The following is a 17,191-nucleotide window of genomic DNA, read 5'->3' on the forward strand; positions in this document are numbered from 1 at the left end:
ACCTCATCCTCTGTCACCCCCTTCTCCTCCTGGCCTTAGGTGAAACACTTCACAAGGATTATCTCACTTAATAACACTACCTTTGAAGTGGTTATTGTGTTTACATCTTAATGAGTGGTTGAGGCAGAACCACGAAGGTCAGTTTGCCTTTGAAACATATGCAGTTGTGTTTGGTCATGAAATTCCCTCTCCTGTCTAAGATGAACGGAGCAGTCACTTTGCACAACCTACTTGATAATCATGTTCTCACAGTTCAATGAGTATTCATATTTTTGGCACATTTAATATTCAGAGTTACTATCTACACATTCTTAGAATGACTGGGTTTCAAGCATTTGAAGAGCATTTCATTTCTTCTAGACTTTAAGCAAGAGAATGAAATTTCATGAATTAGATTCAATTAATATTGAGAACATCACAATAGCTAGGGATGCACTTGTATCATTATTATTTTGTTTTTCTCCAACAAACAGGGAAGGTAACTGTCTTTATTCCCATTGTAAGGACTATAAAACTGAGATTAAAAGTATTTAAGGAGCTTGCCTAAAGGCATACCATTAGTGTGGGCAGAACTGTGCCTTTTAAAGTCCTGTTCTTTCCCACTCCCTTAGGCTATTGGTGGCGGAAGGGTATGGTTCTAAAGGTTGGTATTTGTGAGTATAAAAATTCCAAGTAAGTACTATTAGTGATGCCTTGACAGAGATTAATCTTTCAAACTGTACTTCTCATTTGGAATTCTCATTTGTTTGTCTCATTTTTTAATAATCTGTCAACAAGTCAGGTAACAAACATTTTTTGAGTATATATTTTTATGTAATATTATGCATATTATGCAACTTAAAAAGAACTTTGCATGAACTCCACACTAATGGAACTTAAAATATGGTTGAGGGACCAGGTAGAAAGTTACACACAAGTACGTGAACAACTGTGTGGTACAAGAGATGCGTGATCTATGACAAAATATTAAACACCTGTTTTAACTAACAGCTAATTGCCAAAAGAATGATGTCACATAAATATTAAGGTCAGTGAGTTCACAGTAAGAAAACAATTGTAGGCCTTGGAGTGGTTTGGAAAGGCTTCATGAAAGAAGCATGTGAAGTCTGGAAGGTAGGACTTGAAGAGATGAGAGTGTCCTGAAAAGCTGAGAGGTAGGGAAGCATGTGGTGTGCTCCAGGGAGCAGTTTGCCTGAAACCAAGGTTGGAGTAGGGAACCACAGAAGTGGGTCAGGACCAACCTGAGAAGGTCTTAAAAAGAAAACAGACTTGATAAGGCAGGAGGAATGGTGTTTGGGAAGGGGTGGTTAAGAGGGGTGGGAACAGGGTAGAATTTTGCAGAGGAATTAAAACATGAGGAGAGAAGAAATAAAGGTTCACCTGGTATATAAGAAATTGGGGAAATTAGGTGAAATAAAGAGGATCAATTAAAGTGACTGAAACAGATGTAGCCTCTGCAGGCTATGGGGGAAGAGGTAAAAGACAAATGCATATCAAGGAAGCAATCAGATAAATTCAAGCTATCTGGCATCCTCTTAGACAAAGTAAATGATCATGAATAATAAATAGAAAGGAGGAAAATAAAAAGGAAATCAAAGAGATCAGATATTTAAATAAAACCACAACTTGTAAACTGTGATTGAATTATAGTTAAAAACCCCACAGTAGCTATAAAAGCCATTTGGTGTGGAATTAATGGGAATATTTGAATGTGGCCTAGACTTTGGATATTAGTGGATCATTATTAATTTATAGTTTTGATAGTGATATAGTGGTAATGTATGAGAAAGTTCTTATTCTTAAGAGAGGAGTGATGTATGCTGACAAGTATCTTAATATCTGCTCTTTACTTTCAAATTACTTGGCAAAATATGCTGTTATTCAGTTGCTAAGTCATGTCTGACTCTCTGCGACCCCACAGACTGTAGCACCCCAAGCTCCTCTGTCCTACACCATCTCCCAGAGTTAGCTCAGATTCATGTCCACGGCAAAATATATGTCTGTGTATTTGTATATCTCCATTGTATCTGTATCTATGTCTTATCTGTGTCTATAGGTATATTCACACCTATGCCCTTACTCATCCACCCTCATTCCTATCTCTCTCCCTATACTTAGAGCTAGATCCAGACATGGTGGTGGTGGTGTAGTTGCTAAGTCATGTCCGACTCTTGTGATCCCTGGACTGTAGCCTGCCAGACTTCTCTGACCGTGGGATTCTCCAGGCAGTAATACTGGAGTGGGTTGCCATTTCCTTCTCCAAGATCCAGACAAAGAAAATAAATATTATTAATATATATTTATGTGATATAATGTTATAAATCATGAAATCTAGTTTGTTTGTCTACAGATGAGCACTGTGTTATTCTTTTACTTTTTCTGTATGTCTTAAGATTTTTATGATAATAATTGAGCCAGAGGGAAGAGGGAGAAATAGGTCAGGCCTTGGAACCTAAAGCAGAAGCAGTGTGAGTGGGAAAGAAGGAACAGATGTGCAGGGATAATTGGCAACTCTGGGAGATTTGTTTTACCCAGAGCATCAGAGAACTCTGTTACGCATGAGTTTTGACATAAGGCCTTGCTGATTGGATGTGGTCACATTTATATCAAGACAGGAAAGTCTTCAGGGGAGGTAAGTTGGGGAGAGAGTATATTCCATTTCAGAAGGTTTAGTTTCGAGTGAACCTGGGCTTTCCAGGTGAACACTTGCTGGAGGAAGGTAGCCCAAGCTCTGAGGAAATAGAACCAGCCCAGAGATGTCACTTTGTTATTCAGTCACGGAAGGTGATGGTTGAAATCATGGAACTGGAGACCAATTAGGAGCAAGGAAGTGCTCAAAAAGGAAAGTGAGATAAGGCTTGAGAAATGCTTGTAGTTAGGTGGGGAGAAGAATACGTGGTGGCCACAGAGCAGAGAGAACAGGCCAAGTCAGAAGGAAATAGGTTAGCATCTTGAAAAAGATCAAGGGAGGACATGACGCCCAGCAAGCAATCTATAAATCTTTCTGAACAAATGAATGAACAGAGTTTTACAAGTCTGTCAAAGTAGAAAGTTCATCAAAGTAAAGAGATAGGAAGCAGTCAAAAAATTGGTAAGTCAACAAAAAAGGTATTTAAGATTGGGTGTTAAGAAATTTAAGAAGTTATTTTAAACTCCGACTAGAGATTTATGGGAGAATTTTGGAGTGGTCGTTGAGCAAGCACAGGTCAGCATGGAGAAGAAAAGATGAGTTGAGGATGGCTCTTAAGGGCAGCTTGGAGACAGAGAAACCTGGGTTCAACTCCTGGCTCTTAACTCATGAAAGACTTCCCTGGGCTTCAGTTTTTATTTCCCTAAAAAGTGGTTGGACTAACTGATGTACAGTATTTCTCTCAATGTGTACAGTCTGTTGGCACTTATATTTTTTTTAAAAAAAGGTATGTAGACAAGATTGTTCTAAGTTCCATTTTATGGTGTCATTTTAAGAATCCTATGCGTCCACAATTGTGTTGACTACTGAGACTGTATAAACACTTGATCTCTTTCTTTTGTGCAAACTAATTTAAAAAGTGGATTTATAATCAATTATTGGAATAGTCAATACATATATCTATACAATATTTTGATATAAATAAAATGTGACTTGGTTGAATTGCAAAGGTATATTTTAATTTTTTATTTCCACTATCAAAGTTTTTTTTTTTAAAGAATCTGTCATAATTGGTTGCTATGCAATAGTAGTTATTTCTATAGGAAGTTAGGGGAAGACTTACTCAAAACTCTTTACCTCTTCCCTACTCCTTTATAAAATTTGTATATCCTATTAGGTCCAAATATACAGAAAAGATTATGCAGATGGTGCTATTCTGCTTAAATGACAAACCTGGAATGATAAATGTCTTCTCTGGTCAATTAACCTCTGACAGAGCTCTCAGTGACTAAAGGAAATGCTGTGGAATACAGTCTCAAGTAGACTATAAAACATGTGAATTACAGATCTTCTGAAGAGGAGAGTGTTGCATTAGAAATCTACCAGCTCCTTTCAACTCTACAATTCCCCATTTCTCAGAACATTTACCAGAGCTTGAGCAGAAACTGGCTCATAATCAGTGTTCTTAACAAAGCTTTCCGATCTTTGTTATCACAAAAAGAGATAAAAAAAAAAAAGTCTGAAATGCTTCTTATGATTCAGGCATCATCTGTTATCCTAGATCAATGTCAAGCTAAGGATTTTTGGAAAGGATTTTGGCAAAGTGCAATTGTGCTGGCATGTTGCACTCTCAAATTTCATGCTTTCATAACAGCAAGTGTTTCCCCACATGGGATGTGGTGCTTATCATCGTTGCTTGTTCATGATTCCCTTTTTCTTGGGATGCTTGTTCCCACACTCTGCCTACTTAGCTCCTTCTCATTCTGTACAGCTCTGCACAGACTTCCTCTTTTGTAGTTGATCTTTGCTGATCTCCTTACTTTCATCTTCAACTACGCTAAGAGCCTTTCTGCACATTCTCTTAATGTTCTGTAATATTTCTGACTGTACACCTCTCATCTTGTTTATATTTGTGTTTATATATGTTAGCTCTGTTAGACAATGTTATCCTTGAAAACAAGACTAGAATTTTCTTAATCTTTGTATTCCAGTGCAATTGTAGATTAACCCACAACAATCCGTTAGATAAGTAACATAATGGGAGATTTAAACACTGAGTCAGAGGCCTAGACTCTAATCCTGAGATGACTGATTTTCTCTGTGACCTTCAATTAGATACATAATCTTTGAGTTTGTGAATCTGTTATCTGTGATGTATGGACACCATTTTTCTTTTTGTTAGTGTAAATATAGGAAATGCAAGGTGCTGTCCTTTCTCATGTTCTGGGGAGATCCAATCTTCTTAACATTTCTGCTCAGAGACCTCTTTCTCTTTAAGCACATCAGACTTCACTGCAAACAAAGGATGCATTAAACCTGATAAGGAAAACCACTGAAAAGGGCAAGAAACTTTCAGTAAAGAAAGTGCTGGCAAACACATCATAGTGGGTGGGATGTACCATGGTTGGATATTCGTAATGAATTAACATATCTTTGGGTCTTAGTCTCCATTGCAGCCTATAATTTATTGAATTTCACAGAGCATAAATCTGACATTTCAGAATATAATCATGTCATGCGGTTTCTTTTTGGCAGATTCTAATACTTTCTCTACTCTAGGTACTTCTTTCTGCAGAGGGTGTCTTGGCACCCAGCTTAGAATCCCTGACTTTTTCACTGCCCTGAAGGACCCTTGACCAAGTACTTGAGTTTCCATCTTTTTCTTTTATTTTAAAAAATCATTTATTTACTAATTTATTTTTGGCTGAGCTGGGTTAGTTGTGGTGAGCAGAGTCTCCTCTTCCTTGCGGTTCTCAGGCTTCTCATTTCAGTGATTTCTCTTGTTGTGGAACACTGGCTCTAGGTGTGTGGGCTTCAGCAGTTGCAGCTCTCTGGCCCAGGAGCTGTGGCTCGAGGGCCCGAGGGTGTGTGGGCTTCAGTGGTTACAGCATGTGGCCTCAGCAATTGGGGTTCCTGGCTCTAGAGCACAGGCTCAATAGTTGTGGCACATGGGCTTAGTTGCTCCTCGGCACATGGAATATTCCTGGACCAGGGATCGAATCTGTGTCTCCTGCATTGGCAGGTGGATTCTTTACCACTGAGCCACCAGGGAAGCCCCATCCTTTTCTTTTAAATGTCTCTTTACAATGGTTAGTAAGGATGAAGTTCATTAGCATACTTTGCAGTGTTTTGTGCTAATATTACACTCAAGTCTGAGACTTCTGGTATACACAGCTAACGTGTTCTTTAATTATGCATTTTGTGGATTCAGAATGCTGCATAGGGCTCCTCATGATTTGGTTCATGACAATGGCACTCTTTGTGCTGGCATGTTGCACTCTCAAATTTCATGCTTTCATAACAGCAAGTGTTTCCCCACATGGGATGTGGTGCTTATCATCGTTGCTTGTTCATGATTCCCTTTTTCTTGGGATGCTTGTTCCCACACTCTGCCTACTTAGCTCCTTCTCATTCTGTACAGCTCTGCACAGACTTCCTCTTTTGTAGTTGATCTTTGCTGATCTCCTTACTTTCATCTTCAACTACGCTAAGAGCCTTTCTGCACATTCTCTTAATGTTCTGTAATATTTCTGACTGTACACCTCTCATCTTGTTTATATTTGTGTTTATATATGTTAGCTCTGTTAGACAATGTTATCCTTGAAAACAAGACTAGAATTTTCTTAATCTTTGTATTCCAGTACCTAGCACAGTGCTTGGCACACAGCAACTGATTAAATAACCGTTAAGTGATAGTGAATTGGCCTACTTGGAAGGAAGAGGAAAATTACAGACTCATGCAAATTTTCACATATGCTTGGTGTCCCAGTAACTATTTTTTGGGTAGCCAGGCACTCGTGTGTGTGACTTTGGGCAGGGGAACAAAGGGAATGTTCATTGCCTAAATGGAACAGAATAGGGAACCGCTTGTTAGGCTAGAAATAAAGGCCATTTGTAGATCGGCAAGCCTGCGTGGAGGGGAAAATGGACTCAGGGATGTTGTCAACACAATAAGCTTCTTAATCATGCATTATGCATTCTCTAACTAGTATCTCATGTAAAGGAAAAAAAAAGACTTCCAGGTCTTCAGTGCTCCAAATTGCCATGGTGGCAGCACCACGATTCTTGGCTCTTGGAGTAGTAGGATTGCAGGGGGAATGGCCTGACACTAGTAGGCAGATTGCCAAGGGGCTGGGAGAGGCTACTGAAGCATTTTATTACTGACACCGAAGAAATGATTATAGATCTTGAAGCTGGAGAACCCACCATACCGTGGCAATGAGATTCATTGGTTTCTAGAGAGTTTCGCTGTAACTTTTAAAAGGAGATTTTTAAAAAATGATAGTCAAATGCACTTCAATGCATTAAAAAGAATAACCATTTTAAAAGTGAAAAGGTAGAAGCTGCTAGAGAGTGAATTCAAATCCATGCTTCTTAGCAACTAGACCAGATTTCACCCATAAAAGAAGACTAGAGCTACAATAATAATAATAAAAGAAGCCTCTTTGGTTTCTAGAGAATATAAAAGCATATTAGAGAAAAAGAACCACTTTGAGTTCTTTAGATGAAAGGCACTGCATGGATGTAAAGTATTTTTATAAAAAGAGAAGGACAAGGAAGAAGTGATGTCTAGACTGGATAGGTTATCTTGGGTATATACGAGAATAAATGCCACAGTTAAAATGAGAGAAGATCATGGACAACTAGAATCATTAAAATATTCAGAAGTTGTTGTTGTTATTATTATTATTATCAAGATGAACATGATCTTTTCCCCTCTGAATCAAAGTAAGGGACATGTAAAGGGAGACTATGTGGATGACTTGGCAACTTGAGAATATTTCCCTGAAAGGTTTTCACAGTAAAGCGAGATGAAAAGGTGCAAATATAAACGTCACTAATATATTACAGAGTTAGATGTCATCTATCTTCAGGCTACATTTCAATGACATTCTACACAAAGACTTGGTTCTTAGTGACTCAACCAGGCAGGGAACACTGAGGCACTTATGCATTGTTGCTTGATAATCTGAGGTCAGAAGAGTCCTCATAAGCACAATAGAACACCTAAAAAAGAAGGAAATAAAAAAGAACTCAAAACTAACTTTTTTTTTTTTTTTTAAAAGAGGAATGTCAGTGGCAAGAATATCACTTCTGGTGATATGATAGAAACAAATTTACTATTTAAACTAGAATGTTCCTTTCCTCTGAATTAAATGAGACCTTTTTGTGTTAGTGTAAAGAACGATGGGGTGTGAAAGAAATAATTCTATTCATATGCCAAAAACAATGCATAGATTATCTTCAGGGAGATTCAAGTATGCTCCAGTGGTATACAAGAAGAGTGATGGATTAGGATAAAAAAGAAATGCACATCACTGTTTCCTGGATAAACAAAGAACCTAAGTTTGGAACTGGCATGTATAAATTTAGCAGAGATCTGATGTTTTGGTTTGAACAGACTGTGGTGCAGTTGTTATCTGCCCAGGTTATTTTATAATGGCTGCATTTTCCCTTGAAGCCAGACCCCATATGGTATGGGAGGACAAAACCTCATATATCTCACTATCATTAGGCTAATGAGTTTGGTCAAGGCCATGTGCATTTTAATTCTGGGCAAAATTTAAGGCAAATCTAGTACTCTGTTCTAATTGCTTTGTACCATTTTGGAAAGACGGAATAAAAAGAACTAAGGAATGAATAAAAATGAATCAAGTACATGAGGATCTATTTCAGAAATACTGTTGCATTATCAAAACAAGTCTAAGAAAGATTGTTTATACACATTATTTTAGAATTTTGTGGTCACAGAAAAAATTTAGTCAGATGTTTATGAAAATCCAGTTGTTTTGTTGTTTAGTTGCTAAGTCGGATCTGACTCTTTGAGACTCCATGGACTGTAGTCTGCCAGGTTCTTCTGGCTAAGGGATTTCCCAAGCAAGAATGCTGGAATGGGTTGCCATTTCCTTCTCCAGATTATCTTCCCAACCCAGGGATCAAACCCATGTCTCCTGCCTTGGCAGATGTATTCTTTACCACTGAGCCGCCTGGGAAGCCACAAAAATCCAATATGGAAATGCAAGACATTATACATTTGCTCCTTAAGTTTTCCTTTTATGCACAAAAGTTTTCAGTTTTTAAGTTAAGAGTTTAGAAAATTAAAGTGCATGGATGTTGAAAACAGGTTAGTTAGCTTAGTTCTGGAAAGTTTATTGATCTTAAAACAACTCTGTGAAATTATGCCCAATTTATAATCACTAAAAGCATTAAATTGGTAGGAACCATAATGAATACTTTTGGACATAAGGTTTATAATGATTTACATGCAGTTGAGGAAGATATCATTTCATTCAAGATCTTTGGATAGATTTTCAAAGCTAGCTAAAAATAGTAAAAACTCATTTTAACCTTGCTCTCTTAAATAATATTACAAGCTGTAATTTATTGAAATTACTGGAGTTGCTCTTTATATAGATAGTTAATAACTACCAAGTACTGTCTATAAAGTACGGGGCACTGGTGAAAAATGTTCAAATTACTGTCCAAAGGCTAAAGTTATGATACAGTGCAGAGCAACACTCAGTAATAAATGGAAGGACCATCTGCAGCATATTACACATGAGTCATTCAAAGGTGTGTGCAGAACGCCCTACACATAGCTGTAGCCACACAGAGAAAGTAGAGAGTTTAGAAATTATCAGTATGTTTATCAGCTTAGGTAGTCATTGTGGATAACTTAAGTGCTACTACACTTCTTCTCTATGAGAATTAGATATTCTTGCCCTGAATACACTATAGAATAGTTTTAAGTTTATATGTCTCTTTGCCTGATTTGGCTGTACTTCGCTGAAAAAACCGAGATGGTGGGTTGGTGAATAGTTCCCTCCCTCCGCATTTCACCCCTACGTCTTAGAAAAAAATATACCATTAACTTTGCCAGAACAACTTACGTTGTCAGGCTTACTGATAGTAGTTCAGTAGCATCACATTGATATAATATTACTATAACAGATAAGAGACTTCACATACGAAATCATTCCTACTAATACATTTTCTAAAATTATAAGGGTTCAGCTAAATTCAATCCAATACTGAATGGAAAGCCAATTGAAGCATTAAAATTGTACAGTGTTTTTATAATTACTATTCTCAAGACATTTATTGCTGCATTTTGTGCCTACTACTGAATGTTGTGGGCTTCCTAGGGGGCTCAGTGGTAAAGAATCCCATGGATAGGAGAGCCTGGCAGGCTATAGTTCCTGGGGTAGCAAATGAGTCAAACATGACTTAGCTCCTAAACAACAACAATAGCCACTCAATATTATTCCAAATGCAGTGTATTCCTAAGAATGCTCTAAGATTTGACCAAAGTGAAAAACAACAAACAAACATTTTGAGAAAGTAGTGAAAACAGAACTAGATATTAATAGTTTGATAGGATGTTTAGAAAAATATTTTGATAAGCATAGGTAATAAAATTCATTAATGTTCTCAGTAAGTTGTCAATTTATCAGCAAGAGAAATATGCCCTCTCTTTAAAAATGTTGAACTGACTTTTATGAGTACTGAATTTTTCAGTTCTCTTTTTGCCTGTGATGTTGAGCTGAAGTCCAACTATTGAAGATTATGCATGATTTGACTTTATTTTGTTTGAAAGTACAAATGCAGGGATTTTTCCCCAGCATGCCACTATTGGTACAATTAGTACTATTTCAACTTTTCACGTTCAATACTTTGCTTCGAGTTGCTGTTTCGTTAGTAGTGTGTACATGAAATTGCCACTCACAAGCACTTTACCAATCTTCTGTCACCCCAGTATTAAGGTACTCTCGTGTACTGTGGCCAACATCCACAGGGCCATGGATTATTGGATATTCTGATGTTAACTCATTATAATTCTATTCCATTCTTTCCCAATGTTCTCTTGTCAGAAGCAAGATATACTTTATAACTCTAGTCAGGACCTGAAAATCATAATTCTAATTTTATGTCTTTCCATTATTTCAAATGTATTGGATCAAGATGGGCATTGCATCTTTCATAGTACTGATGGCCTCGGTCCCCTGGTCTGATAGAGGACATGTAGTTTATAGGATATTCTTTAGTGCACCCTGACATATCTAGGCACTCCTATAAGCCCCAAGACCTCATATCTGCTGTTCAGGGAGCTGCTTTTAGATAGCCATGGCAAACTTGAAAATTGCCATGTACTTCCTTTTCTCTCCAGGGACTGGTAGCTGGGGAGTAGAGATTTACTTATAATTGAAATTTTCTGTCTTCTAATTAATCTTTTTTGTTTAAAATAAGTATACTAAATTAGAAAAATTACTTTTTGATGACTAAGCCAAGAATTTTAGCCTGAGGAAGATTTAAAATATAAAACATGTCATGGCTCATCTATCTCACAACTCTCAGTATTTTTTCTAAAATTGCTATTTACTTCTATATTGGTATTTTTGTTCACCTGTTTATATGTAAGTCTATCTGTAATTCTGGGTCTTTATGTCTTTATTTTGAAAACCTCATTTCTGGCTACTATGAGGCTTACCTGAGGTGAGTAGGATATCAGTCACTTTAGGGGCTAGACTTTGATTTTTCTTGCTTACACACTTAGTGGAAAGCCTCCTCTTTCCCAAATGTAGCAGCTAAAACAGTGACTGGAACATGAAATCTCTCTGTTTTTGATTGCTCCTGGTTCCTCTGAACTAGAAAACACTCTCCTCAAAGATGTCAGCTGTGTGCCTAGATGTCTTCTTAAAAGTCAACACAGTGTCATTTCAACTTACCTGAAAACCTTCCTTCCCAGCACGAGAAAAGTTTCCATGGTGTACAGTTGGAAATATAAAATAGTGCTCTGCAGCTTCCAGAAATCTCCCAGTTTGCTAGAAAGTTTTCTTAATATAGATTTTTTTTTGAGACATACTTTATTTGAGTGAACATTCTAGTAGATCACTTGTTGTTGCTCTTCATCCCTCAGTCGTGTCCAACACTTTGTGACCCCATGGACTGTAGCACACCAGGCTTCCTGCCCTTCACTATCTCCTGGAGTTTGCTCAATCCCATGTCCATTGAGTCGGTGATGCCATCTAACCATCTCATTCTCTGTCGTCCACCTCTCCTCCTGCCCTCAATCTTTCCCAGCATCAGGGTCTTTTTCAATGAGTCAGCTCTTCGCATCAGGTTGCCAAAGTATTGGAATTTCAGCTTCAGCATTAGTCCTTCCAGTGAACACTCAGGACTGATCTCCTTTAGGATGAACTGGTTGGATCTCCTTGCAGTCCAAGGGACTCTCAAGAGTCTTCTCCAGCATCACAGTTCGAAAGCATCAATTCTTTGGGATTCAGCCTTCTTTATGGTTCAATTCTCACATCCAGTACATGACTACTGGAAAATAGTACATAAATTACCTAGGAATGAATAGAAAAGGAGGTGCATATAGTTTGGGAAAGATTCTTTCCTGTTCTGTGCAATATCCATAGACGTCCGGATGATTCTTTTTCACAATGTCATGGATTCATGTGTCTAGTATGCAGAAGAGTAATAAGAATTTTACACACATTACTAGTGATGAATCTAGGTACTTGTACATGCAACTAAATATCTCACATGAACTCAGTTAATAATGATGAAGTTAATAAAACAGTTAGAACTGGACATGGAACAACACACTGGTTCCAAATAGGAAAAGGAGTACATCAAGGCTGTATCTTGTCACCCTGCTTATTTAGCTTATATGCAGAGTACATCATGAGAAACGTTGACTGGAAGAAGCACAAACTGGAATCAAGATTTCCAAGAGAAATATCAATAACCTCAGATATGCAGATGACACCACCATTATGGCAGAAAGCAAAGAAGAACTAAAGAGCCTCTTGATGAGAGTGAAAGAGGAGAGTGAAAAAGTTGGCTTAAAGCTCAACATTCAGAAAACTAAGATCATGGCATTTGGTCTCATCACTTGTGGCTGACTTTATTTTTCTGGGCTCCAAAATCACTGCACATGGTGATTGCAGCCTGAAATTAAAAGATGCTTACTACTTGGAAGGAAAGTTATGGCCAACCTAGATAGCATATTAAAAAGCAGAGACATTACTTTGTCAACAAAAGTCCATCTAGTCAAGGTTATGATTTTTCCAGTAGTCATGTATGGATGTGAGAGTTGGACTATAAAGAAAGCTGAGCACCAAACAATTGATGCTTTTGAACTGTGGTGTTGAAGAAGACTCTTGAGAGTCCCTTGTACTGCAAGGAGACCCAACCAGTCCATCATAAAGGAGATCAGTCCTGGGTGTTCATTGGAAGGACTGATGTTGAAACTGAAACTTCAATAGTTTGGCCACCTGATGCGAAGAACTGAGTCAATGGAGAAGACCCTGATGCTGGGAAAGATTGAAGGTGGGAGGAGAAGGGGATGACAGAGGATGAGATGGTTGAATGGCATCACCGACTCAATGGACATGGGTTTGGGTGAGCTCCGGGAGTTGGTGATGGACAGGGGAGGCCTGAGGTGCTGTGGTTCATGGGGTTGCAAAGAGTTGGACACGACTGAGCAACTGAACTAAAGAATAGCAAGAAGAGATAAGAAAGCCTTCTTCAGCAACCAATGCAAAGAAATAGAGGAAAACAACAGAATGGGAAAGAACTAGAGATCTCTTCAAGAAAATTAGTGATACCAAGGGAACATTTCATGCAAAGATGGGCTCGATAAAGGACAGAAATGGTATGGACCTAACAGAAGCAGAAGATATTAAGAAGACATGGCAAGAATACACAGAAGAACTGTACAAAAAAGATCTTCATGACCCAGATAAACACGATGGTGTGATCACAGACCTAGAGCCAGACATCCTGGAATGTGAAGTCAAGTGGGCCTTAGAAAGCATCACTACGAACAAAGCTAGTGGAGGTGATGGAATTCCAGTTGAGCTATTTCAAATCCTGAAAGATGATGCTGTGAAAGTGCTGCACTCAATATGCCAGCAAATTTGGAAACTCAGCAGTGGCCACAGGACTGGAAAAGGTCAGTTCCAATCCCAAAGAAAGGCAATGCCAAAGAATGCTCAAACTACCACATAATTGCCCTCATCTCACACGCTAGTAAAGTAATGCTCAAAATTCTCCAAGCCAGGCTTCAGGAATATGTGAATAGTGAACTTCCTGATGTTCAAGCTGGTTTTAGAAAAGGCAGAGGAACCAGAGATCAAATTGCCAATATCTGCTAGATCATGGAAAAAACAATAGAGTTCCAGAAAAACATTTATTTCTGCTTTATTGACTATGCCAAAGCCTTTGACTGTGTGGATCACAATAAACTGTGGAAAATTCTGAAAGAGATGGGAATACCAGACCACCTGATCTGCCTCTTGAGAAATTTGTATGCAGGTCATGAAGCAAAAGTTAGAACTGGACATGGAACAACAGACTGGTTCCAAATAGGAAAAGGAGTTCGTCAAACCTGTATATTGTCACCCTGCTTATTAGCTTATATGCAGAGTACATCATGAGAAACGCTGGATTGGAAGAAACACAAGTTGGAATCAAGATTGCCGGGAGAAGTATCAATAACCTCAGATATGCAGATGACAGCACCCTTATGGCAGAAAGTGAAGAGGAACTCAAAAGCCTCTTGATGAAAGTGAAAGTAGAGAGTGAAAAATTTGGCTTAAAGCTCAACATTCAGAAAACGAAGATCATGGCATCTGGTCCTATCACTTCATGGGAGATAGATGGGGAAACAGTGGAAACAATGTCAGACTTTCTTTTTTGGGCTCCAAAATCACTGCAGATGGTGACTGCAGCCATGAAATTAAAAGACGCTTACTCCTTGGAAGGAAAGTTATGACCAACCTAGAGAGCATATTCAAAAGCAGAGACATTACTTTGCCAACAAAGGTCCATCTAGTCAAGGCTATGGTTTTTCCTGTGGTCATGTATGGATGTGAGAGTTGGACTGTGAAGAAGGCTGAGCGCCAAAAAATTGATGCCTTTGAACTGTGGTGTTGGAGAAGACTCTTGAGAGTCCCTTGGACTGCAAGGAGATCCAACAATTCCATTCTCAAGGAGATCAGCCCTGGGATTTCTTTGGAAGGAATGATGCTAAAGCTGAAACTCCAGTACTTTGGCCACCTCATGTGAAGAGTTGACTCACTGGAAAAGACTGTGATGCTGGGAGGGATTGGGGGCAGGAGGAGAAGGGGACGACAGAGGATGAGATGGCTGGATGGCATCACTGACTCGATGGACGTGAGTCTGGGTGAACTCCGGGAGTTGGTGATGGACAGGGAGGCCTGGCATGCTGCGATTCATGGGATCTCAAAGAGTCAGACATGACTGAGTGACTGAACTTAGCAACTGAACTGAACTGAACTAAATAAAACTATAGCATGTTATTAAGTGAAATCGCTCGGTTGTGTCCGACTCTTTGCGACCCCATGGACAGTAGCCTGCACCAGGCTCCTCCATTCATGGGATTTTCTAGGCAAGAGTACTGGAGTGGGTTGCCATTTCTTTCACAAGGGAATGTTCCCAACCCAGGGATCGAACCCAGGTCTCCCGCATTGATAGACAGATGCTTTACTATCTGAGCCAGCAGGGAAGTCCAAGCATGTTATTAAAATAACAGCAAATTAAAGCTATAGCCAACTCAAGACATTCCTGTTAAACTGACAACAAAGCTTCCTTCCCTAAAATTGTGGGAATATGAAAGGACAAACACAGTATACCCTCGTGTTGTGTGACAACCAAATTTCTTAACAGAAGTTAATTTCAGCTTCAATGTGCTCTAGTAATGAGCCAATATTTGTTTATGAACTAGGAACTTCAGAGACATTTAATAAACCATTCAAAAGGATATTTTGGTTCAGTTCAGTCACTTAGTCGTGTCCGACTCTCTTCGCATCAGGTGGCCAAAGTATTGGACAACAGAGGATGAGATGGTTGGATGGCATCACCAACGTGATGGACATGAGTTTGAGTAGGCTCTGGGAGTTGGTGATGGACAGGGAAGCCTGGCGTGCTGCATTTCACGACATTGCAAAGAGTTGGACACGGCTGAACGACTGAACTGAACTGAGGTGGAAGTAGTGTGTCAGGTTGTACTAAAACATTTTTTGTGTGTGAGGTAGTATTTGCTTAAGAATCTCATCTCCTAGGCTACATAGCAGGCCTGGTTTTCTTACTTAATACAAAGTCTTAAAAGCATCTGTAAATAGGGATTTCTCCCCAAAATGGAGATATTTATTCTATTATAGGGCAACCCTGATTGTTTGAAAGTTGAGTTTGATGGTGTCTGGAATCTGTCTCATGATAACTTCTATTTATTTATGTTTTTCCTGGTAATAAGAAAGTTTGTATTGTTTTGCTGTGACACTTGTCTGAGTGTTTCAGGCCCAAGACATGGCCACATATGCATTAATTAACAAGGTTATATAAATTAAATGCTTTGGAGTGAAATCTTTCTCCTGCAGTCATTTGCATTAGAGATATTGTACAGAAGATTTCCATCCAAAGAGCGCTGCCTCTCCTTTACCTGGGAATTTTCTTTGAAATGGAAGTGGTCCGGGAAATGGCAGGGTTTATATTTATTTGCTTACCTAGTAGGGAAGTAAGCAGACACATAGGGTTCATCTCTGTTCTCAATCTCTGATAACTTCCCCAAGAATAAGTATTGAGCATTCCAGAATGCAGAAGTTCCAACTCCTTCACCAGGCCCTTTTGGAGTGCTTGAATACCTTTTAATTTCTATATAACTTCCTACCATATGTAGCAATGACTCTTTTGCTTCCTATCAGCATATTACTGGAGCACAAACAATATTTTAAGGATGTAGTTGTAACACTGGGAATTTGTCAAAATAGTGATTTGTGATTATTTTTGTCAAAAGCAGTCTAGAAGGCTTATCTGTCTGAAGCAGTCAACCAGTAGGCAGTTTTTTAAGAGACGACCTAAAATGCTGAATAAGACTTGAAAATAGAAAAAATGCTTTGTCAGTGAGGTGGAGGGAAACTTGGAGCCTGAGTGCTATACTCATTTCTTCAAAGGTTATGGGAATGACAGTCATTAGCAGGCTGAAGGTACAATTCTTTAAGAAGTAATACACAGCAATCTTTGCTGCCTTTGCCCTAAAATCTCACATCACATTCCATTTAGTTAGACAGCTATTGAACTCAAAAGAATTTTAGAGTTTCTTTCAAGTTCTTTTTCTACCTTTCTCCTTTTGGTGTTATAAATACACTGAATCTCTTGGGCACCATTTGAATTATTCTATTAAATTCTACAAGATCTTAGTAATTGGTTTCTGGGACTTACCTCATTATCAAGATGGCTGTTAAGTCTTAAGAGCAGTGCCATGGTCATAGAAAACAGAAAATAAAGACGCATCAAGCCAGATAATTTGGAAGAAGAACCATTGCTCAATTATCTTCTGGAATGTTGGAGAGTGTGTGAAAACATTAGGTTTAAATAAATCTATAGTATTTAAATAAGTAAAGAAAATATTAAAAGAAATCAATATCCTATTGATGTATTCATTCTACTGAATTGTGTTTTGGAGCCATTTATTTTAAGTCTTTAATCAATGAAAAGATAAAACAATTTTTTTAACAATTAAGAATATTGGTCCTT

General features: G+C 38.4%; 2 protein-coding genes across 2 annotated transcripts in view; both read left to right on the forward strand.

Annotated features, from left to right (window-relative positions):
- NXPH1 (neurexophilin 1) overlaps nt 1-17,191 on the forward strand; it is a 362,490-nt gene that overhangs the window by 219,596 nt on the left and 125,703 nt on the right. The gene's annotated exons all lie outside the window — the stretch shown is intronic.
- Nucleotides 1-17,191, forward strand: part of LOC133245778 (heterogeneous nuclear ribonucleoprotein A3-like) — a 40,416-nt gene that overhangs the window by 1,292 nt on the left and 21,933 nt on the right. Inside the window, 1 exon segment of the mRNA XM_061413299.1 lies at nt 612-672. Within this exon segment, the coding sequence (XP_061269283.1) occupies nt 612-672 (61 nt within the window).

Source organism: Bos javanicus, chromosome 4 (assembly GCF_032452875.1).
Source record: "Bos javanicus breed banteng chromosome 4, ARS-OSU_banteng_1.0, whole genome shotgun sequence".
Lineage (NCBI taxonomy): Eukaryota > Metazoa > Chordata > Mammalia > Artiodactyla > Bovidae > Bos > Bos javanicus.